Source organism: Cucurbita pepo, chromosome LG15, assembly GCF_002806865.2.
Source record: "Cucurbita pepo subsp. pepo cultivar mu-cu-16 chromosome LG15, ASM280686v2, whole genome shotgun sequence".
In the NCBI taxonomy this organism is placed as follows: Eukaryota; Viridiplantae; Streptophyta; class Magnoliopsida; order Cucurbitales; family Cucurbitaceae; genus Cucurbita; species Cucurbita pepo.
The window spans coordinates 6,142,482-6,165,334 of NC_036652.1; the positions used below are offsets into that span (position 1 = coordinate 6,142,482).

Below are 22,853 nucleotides of genomic sequence, written 5' to 3' on the forward strand. Positions count from 1 at the left end.
CACTCAATTATTATTAATCAATTTGTACTATTTTATTCGAATAATCTAAAAATCATTTTATTCGATAATATATTTTTATATTGAAAATTTAAATCGAACATAAATTAAAATATTTTATAATTAAAACAATAGGTTAAAAATTAAGAAAAAAGAAAGTAAATTTGTGGTATTTTAAATTTACAAAACTGTTTGAAAAAATCTATGTTTATTTTTCATATTATATTAAAAAAATAAGACATATGATAAATAATTAAATAATACATACAACCATATAATATAAAGGAAGCACCTGAATATATATATATATATATATTATATTATATAATTATTCTTTAAAAAACTAATAACAAAACTTAAATTAATAAAAATATTTCTAAAATTTATATTTGTCTAAAAAAAATATTCGAGAAATTCCAATTTTTTTTTTTAAAAAAAATACGTTTAAATTTTCAAATTTTCATTAATACCCTAATATTTTAAAAATAAATTTAAAAAATACCTTTAAAATTTTAAGGTTAAAAAATATTAAAAATATTTTTGAAGTGAATATTATTTTTCAAAATTCAAAAATATTTTTGATACAGACTATTAATGATTTATATTCGAAATTAACGAGAATAATATTTTTTAAAGTTTAAAAATAGTATTAAAATTTAAAAAAAGGAATATATTTTTTATGAGATAAAATAGTTTCGAATATTCTTATTTATGGAAAGATTTAATTACAAAAGTTAGTGGCATTAATGTTTCATGCATGCATGTAACAGAAATCAAACACGTGCATGAATGAAAAAAGAAAAAAACTAAAAATGAGTGATGAATAACAACAAAAATATAACCAAAGTCAAATTCTATGACGTCATAAATTGCATTGCCAAAAATTATTTCCAAATAACATTAAATATAACCATATTAATAAGATATTAATTATCATTAACTGCCGTGTAAATTTTTTAATTCTAAATAATTTTGATAAAGTGATGCAAATTAGGAAAGAAATTTAAAATCTTAATATGCATTAATCTAAGACAGACTGAGATGTCATGATACTCTGAACTTTGTAATAGTTCGAGAACTCAGAGATCACATGAACAAAAGCAAGGAAATGTAAGAAAAGCTCGTGTCTCGATCATTCTAGACATGCCCATAAGCAACAATTCGAGCAAGTAAGCTCGTGTGGGATTACGACCGAGACCCATGAAAGAATATTGAAAAAACACGAGAAATAAGCAAGTTGTTGGATATAGTAGAGAAGAGGGAGATGAAGTAAGCTCGTGCGGGATCACGGTCGAGACCCATCAAAGAATATCGAAAAAAAATAAGTTAAAAGTAAACTATTCAACTCAGATATTAAAAAGCATAGAAACCGAATCTCGTTGAAAGCTGTTTAGAATGATTTTTTACCGAGATCAGCCTATAATCAACGATTTACGCAAGTAAGCTCGTGCAGAATCACGATCCAAACCCGACGAGGAATATTCAAAATAACACGAGAAAGAAAGAAGAGAGAGACCTGAAAAAAGAGATCTTTTGGGAATTTATGAAGAACTCACCGTCACCCTTCCACTTTAAATAACAATTATTATTATTATTATTTTTTTTTTTTATTAAAATTATAATCCACATTGGATTCTAAACAAAAATCTGAATTACTTAACAAATATATATATATAAAAAATGTTTTTCTCTCCTAATTCATTGATCATTGCACCTTAATTCAACATTTTGTGCTGAAAACATTTAATTTCTTGAGAAATATCTATATATATATGGCAACATAGTAAATGCGACACTTGTTTCATATATTTTGTTTTACCCTATAGTTTAAATCTTATCCTTATTTCCAAAATTTAAATTACATAGTAAATGCGACACGTATAGTTATCGTTGTTGTATTAATCTAGAGTTCTATCCGTTCCTTTTATGGATTGTGTTGATATGTGAACTAATCCTTGCTAAATATGGATATCTAGGGCTGGGAGCATGTACGACACGTTTCATTAGGGTAAATGAGAGTGATTTGTAGCAGGTAATCTCGAGATCAAACCCTTTTGCTATTTTTGCTTTCTAGACATTTTTTTTTCTTGTTAGGGAGAATTTTTTTTTGTCTTATACGTGGCCCCGACCAAGACTTGTTTTTGGTGTTTCTCGGTAATACTTAAACGAATCTGTTGCGATTGTATCCTTACCCTTTTTTTTACCCGAAGTTTTGGTCTTGCCTCAACCCTAATTGGGACTCCTCGACACAGTATGTATCACTGATTTCAGATCTTCTATTTAGTTAGCCTTGCTGCGTGCAATCTCATGCTGCTTCTTTCGAACGCTCCGTCAACTTTTCCTTTTGTTTTTGAGCATTAAAATTAGTTTTTTTTTTTGGGTATATTCTCGACCAATCGAGCTTTTCTTTTGTTGGGATTGTGCAAGTAGCACCTCCCGACTTTGTCGGTGGGTTCTACTTGTCCAGTATTTCCAAAAAATTTAGTTAAAGTGCAATCTATTTTGGTTACCCGCCTCTCTAGCTCTCTTCTAGTTTTTCCTCGATCACCCCTCTTAGAGATGAGACCGAGACTGAGGTGGTGTTCAATCACAAGTTCTTAGTAGATAACGATCCTAACTTTGATATGACGACAACAACAAATTTGTTTGGAGGAAGAGCATAGACATCAAGACAAGAAAAATGCATGCCAATGTGATACTTGTCACACACACTTCGATACCCGAGTCAGAGGGAGAGAAAAACCCAATAATTAAGAGCTTAGAGTAGGAGAGTGTTGTTACCTCTCTTCGAGTTACAACAATGCATGTATAGGAGGTTCATGTTTCCCTCGTGAACTAGGTTAATAGTAGAACCGAACCGAGTTGAACATAAATACCCTAGGTTGGGGGCAGCTCGAGAGAGCTAAGATTAGGCCAAGGCATAATCTTCTTCTTCTAATGGCTCAGTTGCTTCGAGGTCGATCCTACTTTTGCTCACGTCATTTCTTCGGATCCAAAATTATCCATAACATGATCAAAATTAAAACCGACTACAAGAACAGTAACGAAGTCGTTAGAATTCTAATTAATTTCTCAAATTGGTATAAGGATAAAATTTTCATGCGCTATAACGAAAAAAATGATTTACGTCAACTTAGTTATCGAACGATAGTTCACTCTTTACATCAATTAAAAAACCGTCCTATAATTTAATCATATTTAGTTATCAAAATTTATCATAATTTCTATTTCTATTAATCATATTTGTCATAATTGAAAATTTTAATATTTTATTTAGTTAGAGAAAAAATAAATACAATCATACCTTTTTTTCATCTTCATCCTCATTTGATCCAAACGACGTCGTGTGGATTTAAAGTTATATTTTAATTAAAAATTAATTTAGTTTTCGACAACGATCAAATTATATATATTAATTTTTTTAAAATTTAAATTCTCATTATAATTAAAGCGAGAATATATGTCTAAAACTTAAACATGTCAAATCATTTTTTTCTTAATTTTTATTTATTTATTTTAGTTTTAAAATTAATAATATAATAATTATTTTTTTTTAATAATGGAATTAAAGTATTTTATTATAGTTTTATTTTTTTTCTTATTATTAATATTAAATACATTTTTTTTCAGTTTTTTTATGAGGTCAACTATATATACTTATCCTTCTTGGTATTCGTAAAATTAATAATTCTTTCCTTATTTGTCATAAAAAAATTAATAATTATATATAAGTTATAAAATAAAATAAAATATAAATAAATATTTCTCATAGAAGGCAGGTAGGTCATACTTAAAATTAAATGATTTCTTGCCATATATATAAAAATAAAATTATTTTAATATTATTTTAACGCTCGAATTATCGTTTATAATTAATTAAAATTTTCAATTTTGTATTAATAAAATAATTTTAATAATGTCATATCGGATTCACCGACTTTCCATCTTGTATCTAATAGGTTTTAGATATATTATTTTTTTTAAAAATGTAAAATTTAGTTTATTTCTAATTTAAATCTAAAAGTTTAATTTTTTTTATTTAATAAATATAAAAATGTAGAAAAAAAAAATATAATGAAATAACAATAATGATGCGGGTGTAAAATCACAAAGATGAGACGGGAAGCAGGAGATAGCTTCCGTTTCTGTGGTCCCTCCTTCACAGAAACGGCACAGTGGGTCAGTAAGTCGACCGAGCTGTCACTCACAGTGCCTACGTGGCGGAGTTTGATTGGTTTGTAGGAATGAAGGTGGAGTGAGTCTTTGATGTGGATGACGCCGGTCCGCAGTCGAAGCTCGAAAGCGAAGGGATCCGAATTTGGCCCTGCGGAACGTACGACAGAGAGAAAGAAGAGAGAGTTCTGAACCAACCATCCATCGCTCCTCCCTCTTTCTTTCTCTCTCGCTTTCTTCCAGAGCTTCATCTTCACCTTCATCCTCTCAAGAATTCGTTTGCAAGTCCTTCGAATCCAGGCAAGTCTCCATCTCCAATCTGTTCTTTTGGTTCTTTCTGCTGCGATCGCGTCCTCTTTGTTTTCTTAAGCTTGATTGATTGATTGATTGATTGATCCAGGATTCAAGCTTCATTGATTTTGTGTTCGTTTTTATGCTTGTCGAATGAATCTAATCTTGATTACGGCTTGAATCATAGGTGTTGCCGCGTTTTGATGAGATCCTAATTGCTACGGTTTTTGTTTGATGTTTTATGGATTATCGTGCTGTTTGTTTTAATTGTTTTTTGATCCCGTGAGTCTTTTGCGTTGTCTATTTGCCGATTGCAAAGTTATAAACGAGTTTTTTTTAAAAAAATCTTTAGTTCTACCTTTTGGTTCCTGCGTTTGCTGGCATATGGAGCTGGATATCTAGTATTTACTATCTTATCAGCTATATATTGTGATCCAGTTGATTCTTGGTTGGATGATTATGTAAACGATGTATTGGGAATACATGTGGCTTGAAAATGCGAGGAAACTTCTCCAAGGAAGTTTGGGGTTTCATTGGATATTATTATAGCAATTGTTAGTGTAATATTCTCATTTATTTAGGAATTCAGATTTTGCTTCATCTATGGTGTTCAGTCTTTGTTCTTTCAATTTACCGTGTTTGAAATTGCAGCAGGAGATACGTTTTCATCATCTGCTGTGTTATGATTTGATTTTATTTCATTCGTGGTGTTGTTATATGGCACAGTTGACTTTAATGGCATTAAGCCTGTACTGTCTTTGCTATTTAAATTTACTGCTCTGAAATCGCAATGAGGGGCTTCGTGCTGCAATGGAGTAATCCAATATGTGGTTCCGAGGGTCTAATTCCGCGGATAAAAGAGCTCTGTTTCCAAGGAAAAACGTTTCGTCATCTTCGTTGTTATAATTTGATTGGGATTAGTCATTCGTTCGTTCTACATTTCGAAAAAAACAATCTTTTTGCAATACTTTGATCTGGCAGTGCTGCGAATTTGATGTTCTATTTTTACGGTACTCTTCAGGAACAATGATTAAGCTTTTTAAAGTGAAGGAAAAGCAGAGAGAGATTGCACAGAATGCCAATGGAAAACCTCCTGGCAAGAAGCAAAGTGCAGGAGAATTGCGCCTTCAAAAAGGTTACCATTTTACTTCTTTTTCATTTACATCTTTGATGAAGAACTGATGAACTTGAAGCCATGATTCTGTGGTTTGTAGATTGTCGATCGTAGTCATTCTTTTTCTAGAGCTTTTTACGGAAACCCATTTGGTTTGTTGTATTTATTAGCATCCATTGTCTTAATTAAGGTTCAGATCAGTTTAGTGTTATGGATTTTTTAGATTTCACATATGATATTGCATTCCTCTTTCTGCTCGAACTTTATTGTTAAGTCACTTATCAGTCTGGAATTAGCTATTGTGACGTGATGAAGTTGAAATTCTGGTGGCTGGGCCCACTGTCTAAAGGTAAATTCGATCGATCAGATGAACCAAGAAAGGGGATTGACTGAGAAATAGAGCTAAGCGATCCATTGAATGAAGGGCAGGAATGAATGGACTAATCAAAAGGAACTGTTCTTACCTCAAAGGGAGTGCAGCCCCACGAGTGAGTTGCCAAGTGCCCCCTAGCCTAGAAGGGCTCTCGTAGAACATAGAAGAGATCCTTTTGATAAATGCCTACAATGATTACCAGAATGAGAACTTGGAAAAAAGCACAAATCTTTTTCCCGGCTGTTTAGACTGTTTGGCTTAGTGTTCGTATCAAACTCTAAAAAGAGGTTGTATTATTTTACATTTTCCCAAAATCACATTCCCAAGCTTCGACCGCGAAGCGATGAGCTTACTCTTGGCGCACACTCTAGTAGTTTATGTATCAAGGTCAACTAGAATAGCTTTTATAATCTGTGTGGCTTTGACCGCAAGAGGCTTTTTATCTTCTTGTGTTTTGCTTTATTTGCTGAGCTATGCAAGTGATATAAATATGATATGAACATCAGTTAATTTTTCTATTCACTGTGGTGTAATATGGCTATATACTCGTTTTATTTGGTCTCATACCTGGAGTTCAAGGCATTATTTGATTTTTAATTGTAGATATCAGTGAATTGAACCTACCAAAAACGTGTTGTATATCGTTTCCTAACGGCAAGGATGACTTGATGAACTTTGAGGTCACTATTCAGCCTGATGAAGGATATTATCTGTAAGTAGTCTCTTGTAGGCATTGTTTTTCAGTTTAGTTGCAATATGTTCTTCTCAAGATGAAATGCACGTGTTCACGTCACAATTCCCGAATCTCAGATGTGCATGATGCGTCTTATCACTTGAAATATTAGGAGCTGAAGATATATATGCATGGATTTCATATCATTTGTATCAATGATGCTTCAATGGAACTTTGCATTGGACTTGGTTCAACTGTATATATGCTGTGTATTGAAACACTGCTTTTCTTCATGTTTTAATCACCATTTCTTGGTTAAGATGTCTGTTCCTCCCCCCCACCCAGTAGCTGTTCCTCGGTTATGAACTTAATATGATTTCATGTTAACAGAGGCGGCACGTTTCTCTTCTCTTTCCAAGTTTCCCCTGTGTACCCTCACGAGCCACCGAAAGTGAAGTGCAAGACAAAGGTAACGATGCTGATCTTGTTGATTAATTTGTGTTTTCTTTTTAATATTTTGGAAGTAGCTGAACACATTTGACTTGCAGGTGTATCATCCTAATATTGACTTGGAAGGAAATGTTTGTCTCAACATTTTAAGAGAGGACTGGAAGCCCGTTCTGAATATCAACACTATAATATACGGATTATTTCATCTTTTCACGGTATTTACGATTGCACCGATGTCGAACTTACTACTTCAAACATTCAAACATTTATCTGTGTTAACATTTAATCACACTCATACGACTGGAATGGTTCTTTATGTGAAGTTTAGGACCCAAAATAAAAAACTCCAAATGCTTTTAAGAAATCAAAATGGAAATAGGCGCATAAATTTAAGGAACTGAATAGAGTTAGAATCTCAGTGGGGTTCTTTTAATCACATTTTATATTTTCTATTATTGCAGCAACCAAATCATGAAGACCCCCTCAACCACGATGCTGCAGCTGTGTTAAGGGATAACCCGAAGACGTTCGAATCCAACGTGAGAAGAGCCATGGCTGGGGGATATGTGGGACAGACATACTTCACGCGTTGCATGTAGACTCTACGTGAATTGTAAAGTCACCAGATACATCATTCGAAACATGGGCTCGACGAGGTCTTCGAACTTCTCTGGTAAGGTAATGTCTAATGTGTTGAGTACTGTCTGATCACCGACGCAACACGAAATCCTTTGTGAACTTTGTTGTGTGTTTGCAGTATTGGTTTCCATGGAAGTTGGACTGGAAACTGAAACACTTATCTCTGTGTATGTATTTCCTCTAATTTATCTTGAAAAGACAGATTGCTCTTTTTCTATCAGTTGAAAGTATAAGTTGAAAGTATAAGGTATGTTTTTGGAGCCTCCCTTCTTTTCTTTATTATGAATGTAAATTTACTGAATTGTTGAATCATAATGATTTAATTCCTTATATATTTCGAGTTCATAAAACCTTTGTTAGTTTCACATTTTGTGATCATCACAAGATTGGAAAGATTTTATCATTTTAATGATACAATGCCTTTTAATTTAGCATGATATGATCAAATTTCAACTTTGAGCTGTGGTAAAAGTAGTAATGAAAGTATGAAAAGTAGAGGAGGAAGCATATGAACTAAACTGCCTATTAGGTTCAAACTCAACAGAAACAAACGTTGTACCTGCAAAATCTTCTGTGCCAAGAAGAGGTGAAATCTCTCACCTGGATCGAAAAAATGGCAGCAAAGAAGCGATGGAGCGTTGTCAACATTCGTTCATTGACCGACTTTTCGACCCTTTTAGCTCCCATGGTGGCAGGCAGCTATTATCATGGGAGTGAAGAAACAATGAAGACGTTGAGACTTCCGATTGATGTGAAGCAACCGAAAGTAGTTTGTACTCGCTTCTTCTCGATGTCGTATCCTTGGAAATTTGAGTCATGTGGAACAGTTGGAAGTCTTGAGAGCCTTGGGGAGCGTTCTTTTTTCCGACCAAACAGAGCGCCGGAGACCGGAAAATGGGCGCCGGAAAACTGGACGAGAAGGAGAAGAGAACAGAGATGAATCAGAAATCCCAACAAGAAAATGAAATGGAATGAGGAAGAAGAGGAGAAAAAAGCAAAGAATGTGTTGAGAATTTGGCAGTTAATTAAAAGATGGAAGCTTTGAAAGGAAACTCTGTCGCTCTTCCATTTGACAGTTTGACTGCCTTGCTGTTCTAAAGAATTTCATCAATTTTTTCCCCCTTTTGAATAAAGGAATGGTTAGACGTTATCCTCTCTGGTTCATTTGTGTCGGTGCTGATGAAAATTTTGGAGGTCGATCCCTATGCTATGGCTCGACAGATGCTGGCTAACAATATTGACCCGACTTGCTCACCTACCGCCTTCAATCAACAAAAAGTGAAACCATCAAGCACATTCTAATGATGGGCTCCGGATCTCTAGGAGTTTCAGTATAGTAAATGAGTACAATAGGAATCAATCAAGGTTCTTTTATGGTAGTCCAGCTATTTGACTCATCAATCAAGGTTCTTTTATGGTAGTCCAGCTATTTGACTCGAAAAACGTTAGTCAATTCATAAACATAATCAGGAGAGTCAAGATGAAATCATTAACAAAACATAATCAGGAGAGTCAAGATGAAATCATTAACAAAAACCGTTAGTCAATTTATAAGCATAATCAGGAGAGTCAAGATGAAATCATTAACAGGAACAGGAGAGTCAAGATGAAATCATTAACATAAAACTCCGAAAAAATGGTTGTAGAGAATATTCCCTTAACATATCTTAATTATAAAAGATTAAACTTTTCTTTTAGGATGGTTTTCTTATAATTTTTTTTAATTTAATTTTTTTTAATTTAATTTTTATGATTCTGTCAACTATTTTAATGTGGTTGTTCTAAATATTGTAAAATAAGTGACAACATATTTTGGTTGATTTAGGACCTACAATTATTTATTTATTTATTTATTATTATTATTATTTGAATTTCAGTGGATCTTAATAAAAATATGGTTTTATTTATGAATTTGATGCAGATAAATTGGCAATTTGTGGAGTGCTAATATTTTAAAAGATTTTCTGAAAGGGCATATAAATATATAAAACCAAATTAAAATCATATTATTCAATGTTAGCAAATATTGTCCTTTTTGAACTTTCCTTTACAAAATTTCTCTCTAGGTTTTTAAAATATGTCGGCTAGGGAGAGGTTTACATTCCCTTTTTAAAGAATATGCTTTGTTCCCCTCGCCAACTAATGAGGGATCTCACAATCCACATCCGTCGAGGACCCAACATTCGTACTAGCACGCCACCCCATGTTAGGCTCTAATACCATTTGTAGCAGCCAAAACTTAACACTATCAGATATTGTCCTCTTTGGGTTTTCCCTCAAGGTTTTTAAAAGGCGTCTATCAGGGAGAAATTTCCGCATCCTTATAAGGAATGCTTCGTTCCTCTCTCCAAATCAATGTGGAATCTCACAACGATGAAGCTGATATGATAGATATGATATAATATAAGAACGCACGTTAAAAGTAGCAACTAAAATGTCCAAAGAGTATCCATTTTACCATACATAACCTTATAATATTTCCTCCTTTAAGAACTTGTAATATTTTCAATATGCTAAACGAGTGACCCTGCAACAAAAAGAGCTCATCAAGATTCAGACCTTCCATGAAACTATGAACAACACCAATGGCAAAGGAATTGAGCCATAACAGTCTATCATTCATTGTTCATTCTGTGGCAACACTGACAAAAACCTTTTAAAGAGTAATTCTTTCCCTTTTTCCTTCTTTTATCAAATAAAGCATAAGAAAAACTACGTGAAGCCAACAATAATCACTGTGATTAGAAAAGAACATGCTCCTCTCTTGTGGAGCCAAGGTTTTGTCCAAGTAAAATGCTGTGAATTGCAGAACATAAATAAAGAAGTTTACCAATCCGAGCCGTCAGGGAACGGGTTCAGAGCATCCTGCTTCCCGTTGACGTAGAAGTCGACCACGGCTTTCATTCGAGGAAACTTATCGGGATGGTAATTCACATGAACAATGACTGGCTTTAACTTTTTCAGATTATCATCCTTCCTTACAGTCTTGAATAGAACCTTGCTATTCATAAAAAGATAGAAATCCATAGTTCTTCTCGAAGCGTAAAGCCCCTCGTAGTTCGAATGCGAAGGGAAAAACAGTTCCTCATTGAAAACAGCCTGGTCCCATGAGTTACGTTCTTGAGAAAGACGTTTAGCCACACGATCTAAAAGCTCAATTGCAGGAACAGTTGGTCGAATATAGAAGAAGCCTGAGTTATAAACCCAGATTCGCATTGTGTGCGCGAATCGAGCCCAACCCATTGCAGGTTCCTCAAAGACATGGTTGTATCCATAAGCAGTTGCATTGTCATGACCATCGGTCATGGATTCGACATCCGAATCCCGATAAAGATGATTGAAAGGATTTTGCAAGTAAACAATATCGACATCAGATAGTAAAACACCATATCCTAACTGCAGAAACTCCCTCAAAATGCTGAATTTCGTCCCCGAAACGGCATGGTTCCCTCCTGTTCTTCCAATTGAATCAACTTTTTCATCAGGGTCTCTTTTATAAACTGGAACATCATTTGTTTTACAGAATTGAACAATTTCATCATCCAAAGCAACCACAAGATAATTAGGTATTCCTGCTTTCTTGATGGTAGTAAACCATAGTTCCAACATCACCTTCACGTTTGAATTCGCTACCGCGACTATAAGCTCTCGATTAACAGCAACTTTCTCCAATATATTTGCTAATCTTGGATTGACAGACTGATCAGGGATAACTGGTGGATTTGTTCTTACAGCTTTAACCGTTCCGAATGGCCCGGCTTTCGACTGTTTACCTAAAGCAAGAACTTGCTTCTGTGCATGATCTTTACCTTGCTCAGCTAACTTAAGCTTCTCCGTTAATTCCCTGATCTGTTTCTCCAGCTGAGCATTCTTCTCAGATGCTGATATAAACTCGGATTTTAACATGTCGATTCGTTCAGATGAATCGCACGAATTCGAATCGGCCTAGTGCACAACCAGTTTATCAAATTACTACTAGATCATGCCAATATTGGCTATAATTCTACAACAAACTCATGGTATCATAATCTATAGCATTAGCATATGAATTCATAATTATGAACACCAGAGAACCAGAGAAGCATAAAAGACTTATGTTAACACATTCGAATAATCTGGTTATCATCCCATAAGAATCATTGATTTCAGCATATGATGGATCATCAAATAAAGCAAAACAATTACAGAATGAAGCACATATGAACATTCAACAAGAGGCTCAAATCGAGAAGCGTAATGAAGAGGGAAAGAAAACAGGGCAAGTGTAAACAAAAACCTGGGTTATGAATTTGACGGAACGAGAATCACGAACTGAGAGAGCGCTCGATTTGAAGATCCCAGCAGGGAACAAGAACGCAAAAACGAATCCAAAAAGGACGCCGATAAATATGGCAGTCCCGACCTTCGATTTGCAGAAAATGGATCCTTGCGAGGGGTTTCTCATCAACGCCCCGTCTCTGCGGACATTCATGGCTTCCCGCTCAGCACAAATCGAAAGTTTCAGAGGGACCCAGAAGGACGAAAATGGCGATTAACCTTAATTGAAAGCTCAACTCAAGAACAGAGGATTTTGAGAATCATAAACAGCGAAATCTAAGAGTGTCTGAAGAAGAAAAGGCACCAGATCGGTGCTATGAAATTTGGGTCGATTTGGGATTCAGAGGAACTGAAAGTCTGCTGCTTCTACAGAGTTGACTTAGTAGAGGAGTTACGGAGGCTAGCAAAGTTTCATAGATTAGTATTGGTTTTCATCGTTTACGGTATAATTAATTGATGAGGGGGGATTAGGAAGGAACACAAGCGGTGGAATTTTCAAGCTAGGTGGCTGAAAAATGCATATTAATTATGTTTTGAATTTAAAGGTGAGATTTTTTGGGTCGCTTTCTTTTTTACTATACTCATTTTCTCAAGAGAGTCAAGCCAACTTAGGATCGCATTGTCTACGTGCTCAAGCCTCTGACTTCGATTTGAGAAGAAGGTTTTAGAAAACGGGGCCACATCGTTTTAGAAAGAGAGATTGAAAACAATGTTGTATGGCATGCAAGCAAAAGACAACACAAAGATTTAAATAGCATGACTTTTCAGGCCGGAAGAATTTGACAACTAGTAGCATCCCCTTATAGTACATTATGAGGCGATTCAGGTCTGGCAGGCCTATACGTGATTTCGCTGAATGGTCATACAAAATCTAGGTAAGAGGAGTTGACGACTGGTCGCATCCCCTTGTAGTATTCTATGTGCCAACGAGGACTTTGGGCCCTGAAGGAGAGGTGACTAGGGGGTCCCACATCGATGGAAGACGGGAACGAGTGCCAGCGAGGACATTAGGCCTCAAAGAGGGTGGATTATGAGATCCCACATCGGTTGGAGAGAGGAACGAAACATTCTTTATAAGAGTGTGGAAACCTCTCCCTAACATATGGGTTTTAAAAACCTTGAGGAGAAATCCGAAAGGAAAAGCCAAAAGAGGACAATATCTGCTAATGGTGGGCTTGGACTGTTATAAATGGTATCAGAGCCAAACATCATACGATATGTCAGCGAGGAGGCTAAATCCCGAAGGGAGGTGGACACCAGACGATGTGTCAGCAAGGACGTTGGGCCCCAAAGGAGAGGTGATTAAGGGGCCACATCGATTGGAGAGGGGAACAAATACCAGCGAGGACACTGGGGCCCGAAGGTGGTAGATTGTGAGATCCCACATCGGTTGGAGAGGAGAACGAAGCATTCTTTATAAGGGTCATCGATTGGACAGGGGAACAAGTGCCAGCGAGGACGCTAGGCTCCGAAGGGGGTGGATTATGAGATCCCAAGGACGTTGAGCCCCGAAGAAGGGGTGATTAAGGGGTCCCACATTGATTGGAGACGGAAACGAGTGTCAGAGAGGACACTAGGCTCTAAATGGAGTGTATTATGAGATCCCACATCAGTTGGAGAGGAAAACAACCTCTTCCTAGCAGACACATTTTAAAAACCTCGAGGAAAAATCCGAAAGGGAAAGCCTAAAAAGGATAATATCTACCAGAGGTAGGCTTGAGCGGTTAGATTCAGACCGTAACCTGAAAAACAATCACATAAAATGATCATATATGAAAAAAAAAAAACGCTTCCAACTTCGGTAAGTCAATCGATCTTTCACCTATGAACTAACCTAAGAATCAATATCACAAATTTAACTAAAGCATGAGTTTGCTACACAGTTTCATAGCAAAAAGAGAGTTTTGTTCAAAGAAATACCTCGAGAAAAGGCAGATGTATAGCACTAATAGCTGAAGTTTAATATTAATAAAATGCTTCCTCTACTGCAAGCAACTCATCAGTCAAGGAGGCTAAGGTTGAATATATAGCCTCATTTTGTAAGTGAAACCTATCACCAGAAATGAACACATGGAACTTATTTTCCACAAAAACCCAACTAAAACCAGCATTCTTCTTAACATCCTTTCCTTTCATCTTCTTCCTTATTCGTCCCATCTCCTCCCAATTCCCTTCTGCAGCATAAACATTTGCTAACTGCACGTACCGAGCGCTGTTTTCTCCTTCGATCATCAACAGTTCTTCTTCTGCTTCTCTAGCAAGTTCAGTATTCCCATTGATCCTACAAGCATTCAGAAATGCTCCCCATATGACAGCATCTAACTCTATGGGAATCCTTTTCATGAATGCCAATGCCTTATCTAGTTCATTAGCCCTTCCGTACAAATCGATCATACAAGCATAATGATCGATTTCGGGACTAATATTGTAATCATTAGTCATAGAGTCGAAAAAACGCTCACCTAGTTCGACTAAACCGCTGTGTCGACACGCAGAAAGTAGTGCAATGAAAGTGATTGCATCTGGTTCGAGATCGTTTTCCATCATTTCCTTGAAAAGATGAACTGCTTCATTTTCCCACCCATGGTGAGCATAGCCAGCTATCATAATGTTGTAAAGAATAGAATCCTTGTCAAGAACTTCTCTGAAAATTCTTTCTGCATAAATGATACTTCCACATTTTGAGTACATATCAACCAATGAACTGGCTAGTTTCACGTCGAATTCGATGCCTGCTCGGAGCATGTAACCGTGTATCTGCTTCCCGGGAGCCAGAGCAGCTTGTCTAGCACAAGCACCAATTATACTGACAAGAATCAGCACATCAGGAACAGCTGCCTCCTTCCTATATTCACTTAAAAGTTCAAAAACTGCTTCAAATTGCTGTGATTTGACATATTCAGTAAATAAAGCAGTCCACACGACAGAATTCTTTTCATCCAAGGAATCAAAAAGCTTTCTGGCTTCTACCATGTTACCTTGAGAAGAATAGCCAACAATCATTGAAGTGATCGAGTATACATTTCGCGTTGTCAATTCTGAATGAACCGACTCGGCATACCTCATGTTATTGCACTTGCAGTAAACATCAACAAGGCCACTGCCAATGAAGGGATTAACAATCAGCCCATTCTTCAAAACATAAGCATGGATTTCCTTTCCAAGCTTCAAGCTCTTTAGATTGGAGCAAGCACTCAAGACACTTGCAAAAGTGTGTTCATTCCACCTAACATTTTCATCTGCCATATTAACGAATAACTTTAATGACTCTTTGTCGTAACCGTTCTGAACAAAACCCGATACCATCGTGTTCCATGCTACAACATCATTTCGATCCCGTTCCCTCGAGAAAAGATCCACAGCCAAATCTATCTCCCCTGCTCTACAACAAGCTGCTACCATGGCATTTCTAGAGACCAAATCAATAACCTCACCACATCCATCATAAACTCTACAAGCTTCTTTAAAACATCCACACTTAGAGTACATATCAATTAAGGAACTAGCAGCAAAAACGCTTAAATCGTTAGCAGTCTTCAACATGAAGGTATGTAACTGTTTACCATAAGACAGCACACATAACTTAGCAGTTAAATTAAGCATGATTGTAAGACTAAACTCATCAATTCTAATCATATCAGGGGCTGTTTGCATTTCCACAAAAAGCCCAAGTGCTTGAGCCTCATACCCATCAGAGCTAACATAACCAGACAACATTGAGTTGTAAGTAACCAAATCTCTATAATGAGCAGAGTCAAATAATTCCCGCGCTTTTCTCAAGTTCTGAGACTTGATATACGCTGCAATTATCGCATTCCATGAGAAGACATTCCGTTCAGGCATTTCGTCGAACACTTTGTGGGCATCGCCAAGAAGACCATGTTTCGCATACAAACTTATGAGTTGATTCGACGTGAAAATGGTGGGCGTAAACCCGGATTTGATGGCTTGGACATGGCATAGTAACCCATGTTTCAGATGCTTCATTTGCATATAAATATACTGCCAAACTGAAAGAGCGGGCAGTAGGTTGAATCAGGGTCAGGGTTTCATTGGGCAGATGAACAAGAAGAAGAAGCTATACAAAACAGCAACTTTAGAAGCTTCATAGCTACGAAGGTTTGTCTGTGTTGTGTTCGCTTTATACTCCAGCTGTCTGTGTTGTGTTCGATTTTAAATTTTAATTTAATATTTAAAATTTAAAATGGTAAAATTGTAGTCGTTTAAAATTTATAATAATTTATTTCAAAATTTATAACAATTTTGTTTTAATAATTTAAAATTACACGGATTTATCTCTTTACTATGAAATATTATATAAACGGGTAACAAAATTTCTAGATATGAAAACGAAAATTATAAATTTGCATTGCATATGAAAGTTTAAGGACTAAAACGCTAGAAATTTAACTACATTGCTCAATTGTTATATACTAAAGTTTTTCTACGCCCATTGAACTATATTTAAGTTGACGTTACCTAATAAAATTTAAAAATTAAAGATGCATTGACGTACTTCTTAGTTTAAACCAATGTACACATAATTCAGCTGACATAAATCGTGTATTTTTAACAACGGTCGAAAGTTCGAATCTCCCAGGTCTGTAGTTGAACTAAAAAGACCTATTAAGTTTAGTAAATGAATAAAAAAAAAAAAACCCGAAATTATAAAGGTTATTTTGGCTACACTCCAATATTGTTCTCCATTTGATCAAATAAATTGTGAACTCATTTGTAATGGAAAACCATTATCACAGCTACAACCCTCACAATTGAAGCAAAACCATGGTATTTAAAGTTTACAGTGTTTGTGTTGAAATCCGAATGTTTCAGGGCATGGGGCCATGGAACACAATTCTGCCTGCTTTGTACACTAACCTGGCATCATCTGCATTACAAAAAGGTGAGATAAACAGGCAGTAAATACTAAAAGAAACAACCAATCTTTTAGTTTGATTTTCCAAAAAAATAAAAAAAACTAACTTCTTTCGTGTAATAGCTCAAGCCCACCGCTACGATACTGTCATCTTTGGGCTTTTCCTCAAGATTTTTAAAACGCATCTACTAGGAAGAGGTTTCCATACCGTTACAAGGAATGTTTCGTTCCACTCTTCAATCGATGGGGGATCTCACAATCCACCTCCCTTTGGAGCTTAGTGTCCTCGCTCGCACACCGCCTGGTGTCTGGCTTTGATACCATTTGTAACAGCCCAAGCCCACTACTAGCAGCTTGTCCTCTGGCTTCCCCTCAAGGTTTTTAAAACGCATCTACTAAGGAGAGGTTTCCACACCCTTATAAGGAATGCTTCGTTTCCCTCTTCAACCGACGTGGGATCTTACATTTGAGCTCTTTTATTTCAAAAGTAAAGGTGGATAAGATTTAAGGTCTCGGTAAGTTCTATACACCAACTAATGTTTTGTCAATAAAACTTCGGAGTTGGAGCTACATTTCTCAACTGCATGGTTGTAATCAGATGGACCCTAAACTAAATGAACCAAATTAGTATAGTAAAATCGTTGACAAAAGGTGAAGTGACACTCGTACCTGCAATTTCGTTTGAATGAAATTCATGGGGTACGTTGATTTCGGTCTCGACAGCAGCTTTGGCAGCTGCAATTCCAATGGCTGTACTTTGATAGATATTTAAGCCAGCGCAAATAGAAGCAAGCATGCCCCCAACCAAACAATCTCCGCAGCCGGTAAGCCTCACTACTGATGCAGGAAGGGCAGGGAAGTGCATTGCAAAAAGAACAGAGTTTTTCTCTGTTTCAGGAGAAACAGAGAACATGTTTGGTGGACAACTCGTAGCTAAGGTTCTAAATAGTTGGCTGCTGGAACTATACTTGTTGATTTCTTTTGAAATTTTTTTCACGAAGCTTGGCCCTCCTTTAGAACAGATGAATACGCCACGAGAACCAACGGTCAGAATGACGACCTTGATACCTTTCTCAAGCAAAACCCATACAGCAGATTTCAGTTGTTCGAAAAAAGATTCAATTGAACAAGTAGTAATGGTATTATCTCGTTTGATAGGAGAAAACAAATCTTGACCAGATAGTGCATTGGCCATGGCAATAAGTTCATCTTCATTAGGGGAGGTGAAACTTATCTGCAAAAATGAGAAGCTATAATTAAAGAAAATGTAGAAAATCAAATGGTTGTAAATTAGAAAAAAATTTCAAATGTGAGAGATACAATCAAGTGCTAAATCTCTAGATTACGAAAACAATATGGCAAGTAAATATTGTTGCAAGAAGCATCAGAAACTCATACAATGCAAACATGATGTTAATGAAATTGTAGACAGAGGAAAGGCAAATAGACTAAGAATCTACTGATCCCCCTGATGACAAATATATATATATATATAATATTTACTGGCAGATCCAATTTTCAGATCTTTTTTTTTCCTGAAAACGAACGAACGACAAGGAAGCTATAATGATTTACCTGTGAACATCGTTTATCCTTTCCCGTTTTTCATTAACTTTTAGACAAACTGAACTAAAGTTCAATTGATCTCCAAATATGAGCAGGCAAGTGAGAATTTTGTTACAACTCAATGCAAAACCACCTCAGAATTTTTTTCATCGCCGTTTTCATTCGAAAAAAAAAAACAGGGAAATCGAACCACCTCAGTAAGGAAAGAAATGACAAATAAAAAATTTCTCGCAAGTGAAAAACTCCTCAAACTTTAAGAGAAAATATTTGCATGAGGAGATGTGAACTCACATACTTGACAACTGAAGCAACCCTTCTTGATTTAGCAACTGACACAGGCTCAAACCACACTGGAGTATCATACTCGGCAGCAACTAAGAAAAAGATGCAGGAAAAGATATACAGAGATCGTTAACACAGACCAATAAAGAAGAGCAGAGGAAGCTATAAAGAAAAAGAGTAGTACTTTGGCAAGAGACTTTCAGAGCAAGTGGATTTAGATTTGCATCAACCATAACCACTGGTGCAGCACGAATATTGCACTTGAATTTCTCAATCCAATCAGGTGTGAGAAATTTTTCCTGTGTAATGCCAGTCTCAGTTCCTTGTGGTACTACCATCAATCTTATACAAGATTCACAATACTAAATCCTTGTAATAATATAAATCATTTATAAACATCCACTTACAATAGCTTCCACACTTGCCACAGCAGCTGCCAATTCTCCATGGACATCAACTACGGCACACACAACAGCAGTGCTGATGTCTTGGTGCTTCCGAATGCCTATTCAAACATGAAATTGTTCTAGAAAGTGTATCATTTCTATCTTCACCAAGTATATGTTTAATAACCAAGTAATAATTTTCTTTTAACCTAGTTTGATACTTTTTTTTTTTTTTCACTTCATTAACTTCCATCAAGGATTCAAAGATAAGGAAGTCAGAAGGATAAATATGGTTTATTGTTAGGAAGTTGTAAAATTCACTCAGCGGCCAGTGATATCCTAATGCAAGAGTTCATTTCAAGAAAAGATCTCAAAGCAGATTGCTCATTGCTGTTTATGCAACTTGCACCACGTTACTAAGTTCTACCAGCTGATTTGTTGTTAATAGATTGCTCAAAAGGAACAACCAAATCTAGATTGTAACTTCTGAATGATTCACAATCCAAGCCACAATTGACTACAGATTTGTTGTCGTGATTGTTATGGGGACATTCTAAAAACAGTCAATTCAAAAGTGAAATAAAAATTGTCATATTTCATCAGAACTTGAGGTAGATTCTATTTAAGGTCTAAATACTTCCATCCCAACTCACGCACATAGAATGCTCCAAAAGACCGTTTACATTGGAACACTAAACAACAGTTACGGGATAATACCACATATGGTGAACACCAGAATAGAAGAAAATTTGGAAAAACATAAAATGAAGTACCATATTTCATTAACTGATACTAGCTAGTATAGATGGCAATTATATGGATAGACAGATTTACCTTCTGTTGATAACCCTGCCAATCTCCAATTCTCAAACAAGAGATTCCCTATTTCAGGGGAGGAAAAAGAGTTAGAAAAAAAAAAGTAAAACGTCTTTTTTCTTCGTAATATCTGTATAAAATATTTTCCAAAATTCGAGGGAGGAGACCATAAATAATGAACTGTGAATCCATCTGAGTTACATTGAACCAAGAAAGACATGAATGTGAAAAAAACCAATCTGCCACTCTAGAATGTCACATGCCACAGTAGACGTACAAAAACAAAACGATACAAGATCAGAGAAGAACCTGCCATGTCATGTCCCACCACACTAATCATAAAAGGGTTGCTCCCAAGCTTTGACATGCATTCAGCAACATTCCGTGCTACGCCTCCTAATATATAGTTGATCTGAAAAGGCATATTCTCAAAGGTAAGAGTGGAAATATAGAAACTAACAATAGATTCACTAAGAAAATATTGTCATTATGATGATACAGATGACCAATGAGCTCAACTTATTGTAAAAATATAGAACACTGGCCAGAAAACAAAAGCACCAAATACCAACAAGCCAATGAAAATGAGGATTTATGGCAGTCACGGTGCCATCTTACTTACTGGACTGAACCCAGAAATGGATAGATTTGTCGTTATACTTTCATCCATATCCTAGTTGCGACTATTTCTCTAAATCTTTCAAACGGAATTTTCAGATGAAGTTACCCACTGAAGCTAAAATTAAGAATATCATAAACGATTCTAAAGATATAATCACTAAGAAAGACAATAAAACACAACCTCTAATTCATTTCTAATATTTCTTACTTTCTTCGAAAATCGAGCGTGTTAAACATTTTAAAATAAAGAATACGTTTCATCTATAAATCCATGTGCCAGGTTTTCCAGTAGTTTGAGTCCTTAGTTATATAGAACAATAAGAGAAAATGAAACTCCACGAGCACAAGATAGCTCACTGACTCGAATATAAGGCAACTTACAGTCATGACTTATGCAACCATTAGCTCCAGCTTCTTCTAGGGGAACCTAATGATCCCTCAACAATTAATGTTAAAAACTTTCAAGCATTATATCATAAGAGGTCTACAATAGTTGGATAACAATTCAAAATCTGTACGTCCCTAATAAAAATTATATACCAATTCAAAATAGGCTGGTGTAATTTCCTTCTCATATCTACAATATTCTACAACAAACAGCCACACTATTCCAAGCTCCACAAATGATTTCCCCATCTTTGAAAAAATTCATATTTAAATAGCAATTAGTAAATTACCTTTCCGGGAGTAGTTGACCTCGGAACGGCGGAAATGGATGGTATGGCATGAATATCCAGCACCATACCTCCAACAATCACAGGCTCAGCCACACCAATTTCCAATTGGTTTCCACTATTCGTTGGCGCCTAAAATACACTTACAATATCATCAAGATCGCAAAAAAGAGAAAAAAAAAAGAACGTCTCGCCTCTAAAACAGCTTGAATATTGAAGGAAAAGAGACTGTAAGAGTGAAGAGATGCTAACCGGATTAAGAGCGTTGTTGAACTCACATGGCGGCGAAAGAAGGTGACGATGAATCAAATTGATCCGCCTCCGAGCACTGCTCTCCATGGCTTCCAATCTCCAAACCTTTCAGTGGACTACTGAAAGTGAAATTCGAAGACCAAAGTTGAATTCAGTTCTTCTGCTGGATGGATACAAAGGCGAACCATCCACCCTCACCACTCTATGATCAATGAGAAATTTTGGGTCAAGTTAGGTCAGTTTTTAGACCTATTCCAACCGATCGGGTTCGGGTTATACGAAATTCTTATAGAAGGTGGGATGAGGGTTCATATAACGTTATACAGGATTTCACCCGTACTCGAACATAGTCCTTCAAAAGTTAGAATGACAATACGTGAGGCAAAATAGATAATATCTGCTAACCGTGGACTTAAGCTATTAAAAATGGAATCAGAGCCAGACACCGAGCGGTGTGCCAGTGAGAACGAGGACGTTAGGCCCACCGCTTCTACTCGAGGTCAAGTCATTCGAGTCGACCTTGCCTTTATTCGAGGCTAAGGTCTCCTAATATCTCGATAGAACCAGAAACAAATGAACACAAATATATATTTGACGAACAAATAAACATAAATATTATTTAAAAAATTAAAATTTTATTTTATAATTTGAAAGAAGGTAAGACATTTAAATAATATTTAATAAATAAAAATATAATATAATGTCCCGAGACAAAGATTATAATTCAAATCAAGAGAAATTTCTACGTCTTCCAAAATTTAATGGAATTAGTCGTGGATAATTAATCACGTGGGTCTTTCGGTATTATAAAGAGCAGGTGACTTGTGACTTTAGGTAGGGACCTCATTGAAATTATGTACATAATAATTTCAAAAAATTTATTATTTTGTTATTTATTTTCTACGCATCTTAATATCAATAATTGACGTTAAATATTAATTAATTAAGATATGCTATTAGGTTAGTATCAATAAACTATAAACTATATTTTTATTTATATTACTTAGATTGTTAATAATTGACGTTAAAAATGTAGTTTAAATCTGTTAGGAATCACGACTATCACATGGTATAATATTATACTTTGAGTATAAACTCTCATGATTTTGCTTTGGGCTCCCAAAAGGCCTCGTATCAATGAAAATGTATTCGTCTCACACTCATGATCATTCCCTAAATTAGTTGAGACTTACTCCCAACAATCCTAAAAAAACATCGTGGGGTTGAGTTGTGTCAGCTTAAGATATTTTTACACTCAACCCAATTATTAATTTTTTCAACCCAAACGATTCTTATTAAAAAAATAAATTTTATTCAAAATTTTGTTTTTAATAAAAATAAAATGTTAATTTA

The 22,853-nt window shown here is 35.6% G+C and overlaps 4 protein-coding genes across 4 annotated transcripts in view; 1 reads left to right on the forward strand and 3 right to left on the reverse strand.

Annotated features, from left to right (window-relative positions):
* Positions 1-1,527, reverse strand: part of LOC111811906 (adenylate isopentenyltransferase 5, chloroplastic-like) — a 2,944-nt gene extending 1,417 nt beyond the window's left edge. Inside the window, exon 1 of the mRNA XM_023698961.1 lies at positions 1,405-1,527. The gene's annotated coding sequence lies outside the window, so the exon portion shown is untranslated. The remainder of the gene's footprint in view (positions 1-1,404) is intronic.
* A 2,751-nt stretch (positions 1,528-4,278) lies between these two features.
* LOC111776259 (NEDD8-conjugating enzyme Ubc12-like) lies at positions 4,279-7,973 on the forward strand. Its single transcript, XM_023655662.1, has 6 exons — positions 4,279-4,470; positions 5,483-5,596; positions 6,552-6,660; positions 7,012-7,090; positions 7,170-7,286; positions 7,533-7,973. The coding sequence occupies exons 2-6, from the start codon at positions 5,488-5,490 to the stop codon at positions 7,668-7,670; spliced, it is 552 nt and encodes a 183-aa protein (XP_023511430.1). The 5' UTR covers positions 4,279-4,470; positions 5,483-5,487; the 3' UTR covers positions 7,671-7,973.
* A 2,315-nt stretch (positions 7,974-10,288) lies between these two features.
* LOC111811458 (arabinosyltransferase RRA3-like) lies at positions 10,289-12,537 on the reverse strand. Its single transcript, XM_023698316.1, has 2 exons — positions 11,987-12,537; positions 10,289-11,655 (listed from the first exon to the last, which is right to left on the reverse strand). Exons 1-2 carry the CDS (start codon positions 12,179-12,181, stop codon positions 10,537-10,539), a joined length of 1,314 nt encoding a protein of 437 aa, XP_023554084.1. The 5' UTR covers positions 12,182-12,537; the 3' UTR covers positions 10,289-10,536.
* A 1,378-nt stretch (positions 12,538-13,915) lies between these two features.
* On the reverse strand, positions 13,916-21,754 carry LOC111776408 (putative pentatricopeptide repeat-containing protein At3g18840). Its single transcript, XM_023655846.1, has 10 exons — positions 21,501-21,754; positions 21,252-21,380; positions 20,263-20,365; positions 19,972-20,019; positions 19,159-19,256; positions 18,936-19,050; positions 18,761-18,843; positions 17,573-18,137; positions 16,906-16,915; positions 13,916-16,063 (listed from the first exon to the last, which is right to left on the reverse strand). The coding sequence occupies exons 1-10, from the start codon at positions 21,585-21,587 to the stop codon at positions 13,993-13,995; spliced, it is 3,309 nt and encodes a 1,102-aa protein (XP_023511614.1). The 5' UTR covers positions 21,588-21,754; the 3' UTR covers positions 13,916-13,992.
* Positions 21,755-22,853: the final 1,099 nt, after the last annotated feature.

What these genes read in the sequence shown, in the direction of transcription:
- LOC111776259 (XM_023655662.1), top strand. Translation starts at nt 5,488, where the DNA reads ATGATTAAGCTTTTTAAAGTGAAGGAAAAGCAGAGAGAGATTGCACAG. An exon ending in CCTGATGAAGGATATTATCT is followed by an intron (nt 6,661 to 7,011) that starts GTAAGTAGTCTC and finishes TCATGTTAACAG; the next exon opens with AGGCGGCACGTTTCTCTTCT. An exon ending in GATTATTTCATCTTTTCACG is followed by an intron (nt 7,287 to 7,532) that starts GTATTTACGATT and finishes CTATTATTGCAG; the next exon opens with CAACCAAATCATGAAGACCC.
- LOC111811458 (XM_023698316.1), bottom strand. Translation starts at nt 12,181, where the DNA reads ATGAATGTCCGCAGAGACGGGGCGTTGATGAGAAACCCCTCGCAAGGA. An exon ending in CCGTCAAATTCATAACCCAG is followed by an intron (nt 11,656 to 11,986) that starts GTTTTTGTTTAC and finishes GTTGTGCACTAG; the next exon opens with GCCGATTCGAATTCGTGCGA.
- LOC111776408 (XM_023655846.1), bottom strand. Translation starts at nt 21,587, where the DNA reads ATGGAGAGCAGTGCTCGGAGGCGGATCAATTTGATTCATCGTCACCTT. An exon ending in TCAACAACGCTCTTAATCCG is followed by an intron (nt 21,381 to 21,500) that starts GTTAGCATCTCT and finishes AGTGTATTTTAG; the next exon opens with GCGCCAACGAATAGTGGAAA. An exon ending in GGTCAACTACTCCCGGAAAG is followed by an intron (nt 20,366 to 21,251) that starts GTAATTTACTAA and finishes ATGCCTTTTCAG; the next exon opens with ATCAACTATATATTAGGAGG.